At 39.9% G+C, this 8,630-nt stretch overlaps 1 protein-coding gene across 1 annotated transcript in view; it reads right to left on the bottom strand.

Annotated features, from left to right (window-relative positions):
* Positions 1–8,630, bottom strand: part of CEP128 (centrosomal protein 128kDa) — a 707,284-nt gene that overhangs the window by 128,928 nt on the left and 569,726 nt on the right. Inside the window, exon 18 of the mRNA XM_006864786.1 lies at positions 4,144–4,193. Coding sequence (XP_006864848.1) covers positions 4,144–4,193 — 50 coding nt within the window. The remainder of the gene's footprint in view (positions 1–4,143; positions 4,194–8,630) is intronic.

Genomic DNA, 8,630 nt, shown 5'->3' with positions numbered 1-8,630 from the left:
CACTCTGGCTGCACTTCTTCCAAGACGTATCTATTGGTTCTTTTGGCAGCCCATGGCACTTTCAATATTCTCCTCCAACACCATAACTCAAATGCATCAATTCATCTACGGTCTTCCTTGTTTACTGTCCAGCTTTCACATGCATATGAGGTTACTAAAAATACCATGGCTTGGGTCAGGCACACCAACTAATAGCGACCCTATATAGCGTTTCCAAGGAGCAGCTGGTGAGCTTGGACTGCTGACCTTGCAGTTCAAACCAACCTTGCAGTCCAGTGCATTAACCCACAGCGCCACACCAGGATTCCTTATGTCTCCAAGATTGACTGAACACATACTCTATGTCAGTCCTGCCTAGTTAACAGAACAAAGATAACCCATTCCCAGGTGGGATTATAACCACAGGCACAATATAGGGTTTCCAAGGAACAGGTGGTGGATGTGAATCATAGACCTTATGGTTAGCAGTCCAATGCTTATCCTATGGGGCCACACCATGATTCCAACCCCAGGCATGGAGGTTAGAAATTAAAACACATATATTGGGAGGCCATAATTCAATTCATAACAAGTGTCTCATTGTAACACAATTGATGCTCAAAATATTTGTTCAATGGGTAAATGGATTATCTTTTTTGTACAGGAGATGCTGAAGGGTTTAGAGCTAAATAAAACACCCCCTTGCCCTTAAGAAGGATAACAATAAATGTAGAATGACAGTTATACATAATTATAAGATGATAATGAGTAAATAAAATTGACTCCAATTTGGATACATGGGGATTTGCTAACATTGTAAATTGGAATTAAATATTTAGTTCTCTCTTCTGGGATAATCTGATCCCCACTAAACACTTCTGGAAGACAGTTTTATGATTTTTTATTGCAGATGAGACAATAGGCACAGGAAAGTTAATTGAGTTGCCCAAGGTTACCCAGTGAATCAGTGGCAGAATCAGGACTTCAAAAAATCCAAGTTGTCAACTTCTAATTCTTAGCGCTATGACTGTTTTTGTTTTGTTTTGTCCCATCCCCCCGCAAATATCTGCATCTTTTCCTCCCAAGTTCTATGGTGTGACTATCAGATTGCCACCAGTGTATTTTAATATTCTTCTCCAAACTATCTCTTCTCTAAACTATTCATATTTGAATGTAATCTAGGCACTTTTACATGGATTTTCCTTCTGATGTTGCTGTTGTTAAGTGTCACGGAGTCAGTTCCTACTCACAGCGACCCTGGATAGGGAGGGTTTCCAAGTTGCTGCTGCTGCGTTTGAACCTCTGACCTTGTGGTTAGCAGTCCAGAGCTTATTCTATAATGCTATACCAGGAGTTTCCTTTAGTGTCTATAATTCAAGACTTTCAGTAATACTCCTCTGCATCAGCTATTGTCCTCTGAGAAGTACACGCAGAAGTGCTCCCTCTTTGTTCTTAGTGGAGTGCTAGCAGCAGACACTAATTGATAGGACAAAGCGCCAACATTGAGCTCTTCTGCTATTGGCTATCATAATGGATAGTCTACATCTATAAATGTCCATAGCTAGTTGGCTGGCACATCCTACTGCATTGGATGGGCATTTTAGTAGAAAATGCTGCCAGTATTTAATAGGCATTTGAGAAGCAACATAGGCTATTAAATTTAATAGGATTACTGGTTCCAACATTTGTATTGAGAGAAAAATAAATGCAAACAGATTTGAGGCCCATTTCAAAAGGACAGATATGTACTCAATAAATATGCTTATATGTAGTATTCTGGGGCTAATGGCAAACACAAGACATAGCCAAAATGACTCAAAAGGCCTTTATTACCTTCTTGACATACACTACCTTCTTGAGAGACACTTAATGCATGCAGAGCTTTGCTTTGTATAGGAATATGGACTGCATATGTTAATTTCTCAGTTAGGTCTTCCCTGCCTTAGAATGGAGGAGCTAAGACTCTTTCATTTTATGCCTAAATATGTCTCAAGATGCTAGAGGAATTAAATCTGCACAATATTGTGGCAAACAAGTCCCAGTTGTATTTGGAATATAGAATTATATGTTTTCTCAGCATGATTTTTCCTTTTAATGGAAACAGCATCAAAATGAATTCCCCAGTCATAGAACATTTCCCTTGCTCTTTGGGCTCTTTGCTTGACTCATCTTTCATTTGTAATATCTTCACCAGAAGCAAACATCGTTACCACGAAGACACTCAAGCCAGCTCGTTATATTACTCTCCAGTCCTGCCTTGGAGCTCCAGGCTTACAAAGAACTCTAAATGTCCAGAGTGTTTACTGTTCTTAATCCCCAATGTGACATTAAGTGAATTGGTTCTGTCATGTGAGTATAACTGATTATGTTTCCTCTAATAAAGATAGACACTAGAGTTATCCATTTGTAAGATAGTTCCATGTAAAAGGAGGACAGAACTTCTCTGTCAGATGTCAACTTAAAACCAAGTGCTCATACCATGGAAATGCCAATTAAATTCTAGTGGAATCTTTCAAACACAATTTTCCAGTTCAAGAAATTTGTATCTATCGATGAAGAACAAGCAAATCTGTCTTGAAGAAGCACATCCAGAATGCTAGAGTAATGATGGCCAGACTTTGTCTATGGTACTTTGGACATTTTTCTCCCGCGGATTTACACCCTCGGAAACCCTGTACAGGGTCGCTATGGGTCGGAACCGACTCGACGGCACTTAACAACAACAACAACAACAACTTTGGACATATTATGAGGAGGCACCAATCCCCAGAGAAGAACATCATGCTTAGAAAAGTGGAGGGGCAATGAAAAAGAGGAAGATCCCCCAGTAAATGGATTGACAAAGTGCCAACAACAATGTGCTCAAAGATAACAATTGTGAAGGTGGCACAAGTGCGGGCAGTGTTTCGTTCTGTTGTGCATAGGGTCACTGTGAGTCAGAAATGACTCAGTGACACCTAACAACAACAACAACAAGGTTATTTCTTATATTCCATGTATGTGTTCACATTTTTGGTTGTTCACTGCAAGGGAACTAATTATTTATCATGACCCCTCTGGCCATATTTCTCCATTCTGTGATGCCCTGTAAATCCTAGCCTCCATGCCTGTGATTATGGACCCATTTTGAACTGAGTTGTTAATTAAGGTGGAACTAAAGAGTAAGGTTTAAGGTGGGGCTAGGGAGTAAGGCTTAACAAGAACTAAGGATTAAAGATGCTCCCATTTTACTACAGGGTGTGACTTACATGACCACCCTTAGTTTTCCTTGGGGGTACAATCTGAATCCAATTTATAGGACTACTTTGGCACAGTTCACTTTCTTGCCCTGGATCTTGCATCGGGCTCATTATGTCTGAACTCCAGTTTATGAAACTTTTGGCCCGTCACCTGATCTGCTTCACCAGCTCCCACAGCCTTGTGCATCAACAGTCTGTCGTTTGATCTGCCACTTTGGTTTCCTCAGTTCCTGAGACTACATGACTAAGGAGAATACTCTTGGCTGACCTCTGAACTATGGTGTTGGGACTTGCCAGGGTCCACAACTGTGTGAGCCATTTCCTTTAGCAGTTGTGAGTTCGGTGAGATGTTGCAGCATACTGCAGAACCCTGTGATGTGAGGGAAGGGAGGAGTGGTGATTGATATCAAGCATTACAAAGCAGTAGAAGTTGGTGGAAAAGGTGGCCATCTGGGATACCTTTAACCTCCACCTCATAGGGACCAAGCTTATACTGATCTTTCCAAAAGAAATTACTCATGCAGTCTCTGATAGACAACATTCACGGTATCAGAATAAGTGTGATTTTCACTTGAAAAATGGAAATTCCATGAATTCACCCTTTGACATCACAGCTGTTTTGGGAGAGATGGTTTTGAGAGGTTGTTGCTCATTCCCTAATGTCGCAGCTCCTATTAAACTACACCATGGAATACAGGTTCCATTTAAAAGTCGTATAGAAGCTTTGCTGGCTTCCTGCTTTAGGGAGACTGTAAGTGCTGTCAAACACTAGAAGGGGCAGAAAATTCCTACCTGAGCTTTGAAGAGTGACACTCTCAATGGCCACCCCATTGCCATTGTTCATTGGATGTGACAAAAATAAAATAAAGGATAACATAAAGATTTTATCCTAAAGATACTCGCCCTATTTCAGAATCTATTTTACCTGCAGAGATTCCATTTCTTCATCTTTTCTGTGGTTCTCATCCAGCAGATCTACAAGAAAGTAAAATGCACATTTAAATATACTACAAAAAAACCAAAACAAAACCTGATTCCAACTGAGGAGATGCGGGAGAGAGCTCTGGTCCTTGGAAAACCGAAGCTTGCTGAGATGCCCTGGGCTGTCCCCCTTTTCCTTGAGATAACAAAGAATGAATCTGACTCAAGTAAAATCTAAAATCATATCAAAATTTTAGAAATTTGGCCCAGTACTTATACACCTCAAAAGTAACATAACATTTCTTTCTTTCTTTCTTTCTTTTTTTTTTTTTGTCAAAGAACAAATTAGAAACAAACAATTTGCTTCTAAAGTAATCTCCCCAAACCAAGTTCCACCCTCAGAGTCAATTTTTATAACCAAATAAAAACACCCTGGAATAATGAATGTTGTTAACGGAAGGGGAACATCACCTTAGCTATAAAGTCGTATTAATTATCCTTTTACGCTGAAAGGGTGGGAACCACTGAAGCTACATCTGACCAAGAATTTGGCACTATTTCAGAGAACTTAGTGGCTGGAAGGGAAAAGAGACAACTGAAGAGAGTTCTGTATTAATGCAGGTATACAGACAGTTTTTGGTGTCTCTGTGTCTTACATTAATTTATGAACTTGCTATAAAACAAAATATATTTGGCAAGCAGACTTTTCTGCCTGCAGCTATACCACCCTGTGCTATGATCTTATTAGATCTCACAAACCTAAAGAGGGCTGGGTTGAGTCAGAATGTGGATGATAACTGGCAAGAAATATCTACAGCAGCACAGGCTAATATTAGTATTTGCCTGACTTTGTGATTGATATAGCTTATGCTGTGCTACCTGAAAGGAAGTTATAACTTACAGAGATGCAATATATCCCCAAAAGGCAAATGCAAATGTTTTAGAAAGTGTTCCACTAGATATAGCAGGAGGCATTAACACAGTGGGTGGCAGTGTCATGTCGGTGTATGTCAGAAGTGGGCAGACAAAACACTGAAACTTCAGGGGAGCGGGCAGATAACAGAAGTGCCTGGAGACAACGGCCTTTTGAGACCATGGCTAAGATGGCTACTGAGAACTAGCAAGTAATGCCCTCAAGACATGCTTTCTTAGGATTAAGAATAAGAGGTAGCTCTTGCTCTGTGTCTTGTAGAAGAGCTGTCTTTGGCTTCCTAAGCCTCCTAGAGTCAGTGTTATATTAATAAAGTTAAGGTGCATGCCAGTGTTTTTTAAAGGAGTTTTTGGTTGGCATACCAGGTTTTTATAAGGTACAGAAACCTGTTTGGGTTTTGGTAATTAATGTGCTGTTGTTGTTTGTTGTAAAGTGCCACTGAGTCAGTTCCATAAAGAGAATAGCTAACCAGCCCGACTTAGATCTCTTGCTTACTACTTAGCAAGAGGAAAGTTGGGGCACTTTTACTGATAATACCAATAGGACCAGACTAAAAACAGAAAGGCTAGCTTCCAAAGGAAATACCAGGATACTGTTATCAGAAGAAGAAGGAGTGGGTACCAAAAGCCCAAAACAAGTGTTTAATCCCAGCTGGTTTCACTAAATTGTGATTTCAATCCAACTTTCCTTAACTTTGAAAAAACCACTATTATGTCCCTATGTGATCTTACAGTATTTATATGGCTGGTTTGCTCCATTACTCCTGGCATAAGGAGGCTCTCTCTTATAGCTGAGGTCCTTTGTAATGAGTTACATTATTTAATAGTGTTGTTGGTGTTGTTAAGTGCTGTCGAGTCAGTTGTGACTCATATAGACCCTATAATAGGGCTTCCAAGGAGCAGCTGATGGATTTGAACTGCCAACCTTGTGGTTAACAGTTCAGCGCTTATCCTACAGCACCACACCAGGACTCCATTTAACAGTGCAGTGAAGCAGAAAGAGCAGGTAGTGGGGTCTAGCAACCATAAAAGAAAACTGCTATTACGCCTCCAGCATCGTCTTGGTCTTATGAACAAACACCTTAGATAAAAATTACTATAGTATATGTACTATGGCTCTCTTATGTATCCAAATTCAAATTACTCATCTGAGAAAAATGTAAGTAGAAAACATTTCAGTCTGTCCCCTGAACTTTGAAGTAGAATTACTGTAATTTAAAAATGGTGTTTTCAGTTTGTTCCAAATTCGCCAACAAAATTGACACCAAGGACAACAAAGCTGACACCAAGGGCAATATTTGATTTGGGATGGCTAAATTAAAAGAACTCCTACGAGTGGCATTTAAACTACAGAAATCCTCTGCTGTTCTTCCATACTGACCCTCTGTCCAGACTGCATCAAGAGTATAAGTGGACACCTGTTTTTTTGTATTTTGTTTTGGTTTTTGTCTGTGTAAATCCCTTCTCTCTGAGAACTTTCTGTCCCTCCTCTCCAGGTGATTTCGGTGACACTTTCCATCAAGGAAGCTAACCTCTAGTACCACAAAAGTGGGTCATGACCTAGGCTGGCAAGTCAGAGGACCTTATTCCTTCAGAACATGAGCTGAGTTAAGTGGTAGCAGAAGGAGCTCTGGTAGCGTAGTGGTTGTAAGTTGGGCTGATGACCTCAAGGTCAGCAGTTCGAAACTACTAGCCGTTCTGCAGGAGAAAGATGAAGCTTTTTGCTCCTGTAAAGATTTCCAGCCTTGGAAACCCTGTACAGGCTCACTATGAGTCAGAACTGACTCGGTGGCACACAACCACCACCACCAAATAGAAGCAGCAGGATTTCTTTTTTTACATTTCTCATACTAAGTATAGTGCTGTAGGGTAAGCTAACTATAAGGTTGGCAGTTCAAACCCACCAGCCACTCCTTGGAAATCCTATACAGGGTTGCTGTGAGTCAGACATCTTTGCTCTAAACAGGTCTTTTGCAGTAGATTTGCAAAATGCAATATGCCTTTTGCATTTTTCACTGCTGCTTCCATGAGCACTGATTGTGGATCCAAACAAAATGAAATCTTTGAAAACTGCAATCTTTCTCCATTTATCATGATGCTATTTATTAGTCTAGTTGTGGCGATTTTCATTTTCTTTATACTGAGGTGCAATCTATACTGAAGGCTGTGATCTCTGATCTTCATCAGTAAGGTTTTCAAGTCTTGTTCACTTCCAGCAAGCAAGGATATGTTTTCTACGTATCTCAGGTTGTTAATGATGACAACTGTTTATAATTTAACCTGTTGAAATATGGCTACTGGACACCACAGGAATGCACCCACTCTATAGCAGACAAGTTGAGAGAATGTACATAAGGCTGCTGGGAAGCTGAAGTGGTATAATGCTGTCACAAGAGTGGGATTCGTGCCCCTTGTTATAAGGAGCAATCTTGTGATTTGCTCTCAACAGTTTTATACCAAATGATCAGAGTAGAACAAGGTGAAGGGTAGTTGTGCTCCCTTGTTCACCACTGGTATGTTCTTTTTCTCCTTTATTCCTCTGTGGTATGTTGTTCAAAACAGACAGCAATACAGCTGCTGTGCAAACTGCTGTGGCTAAGTGGGCTTCCAACACCATTAGTCATTAAAGGATTTTTTGGAGAAAACGGCAATGTTTCTGTTGTTGTTAAGTGCCATTGAGTCAGTTCTGTCTGACTCATAAAGACCCTATGTAGGGTTTCCAAGGAGCAGCTGGTGAGCTTCAATCACTGAACTGTTTTCTTTGGAATGGCTCCAACTTTTTAAATGGGCTGGTACTAACTCATCTTAACTCACTGTGACATACAGCATTTTAGGGGAAAATAATCTCATGTAAAAAATTAAGGCAAGATGAATGAAAATGGGGAGAACCCAGTTTTTGTTGTTGCTGTCTTCCACTTTGCCCTTTCACACTCAGGGCAATGTATTACGGCCATCCTTTTGGCTAGGAAAGTCTTGTACCACCTTTCTTTACAACCTTAACAAGCAGGAGCTTGGCTATTAAGGAAAGTTTTATACATTTTTGTTGACCCTAATTCACAGTAGACAAGGAAGAAGGTAGGTTGATTGCTGATTTGTTTATAAAAGGAGAATCATGTCCCAGTGTTCACGAGGATAATATGTCATCCAGGAACTTGACCTTCATAAAAAGGTTGAAGATCAAGTTTAGAAATAGCTAGTTTTTCTTTTCAGTTTAGAAATAAGCAGTTTTTGTTTGCTTCATTTTTTTTTCTTTAACTTGTATAAAGCCTCTCATTCACATTATGGTACCATCCAGCTGGTAATGGAGAAACAGTTATGGAAACAGGGGCTTCAGATGCAGCAACATTTATGATAATAGCACTGAACTGAGTAGCACTGGCAAGAAAATACAGGAATTGATGGTTGCAGTTTAGAAAAAGCATTTAGTTTCTGGCTTCAATACCTCACTTAGTAATTAAATGATCTGCTCACTGTTACTCTGTATGTCATGGCATGAAAAAAACATCTATCTAGCTAATCTATCTACACATATATAGAGAAACAGAATTTACATTATATATA

The sequence above is a fragment of the Chrysochloris asiatica genome, unplaced genomic scaffold (assembly GCF_000296735.1).
Source record: "Chrysochloris asiatica unplaced genomic scaffold, ChrAsi1.0 scaffold00070, whole genome shotgun sequence".
NCBI lineage: Eukaryota > Metazoa > Chordata > Mammalia > Afrosoricida > Chrysochloridae > Chrysochloris > Chrysochloris asiatica.
This window is presented reverse-complemented; position numbering and strand designations above follow the sequence as displayed.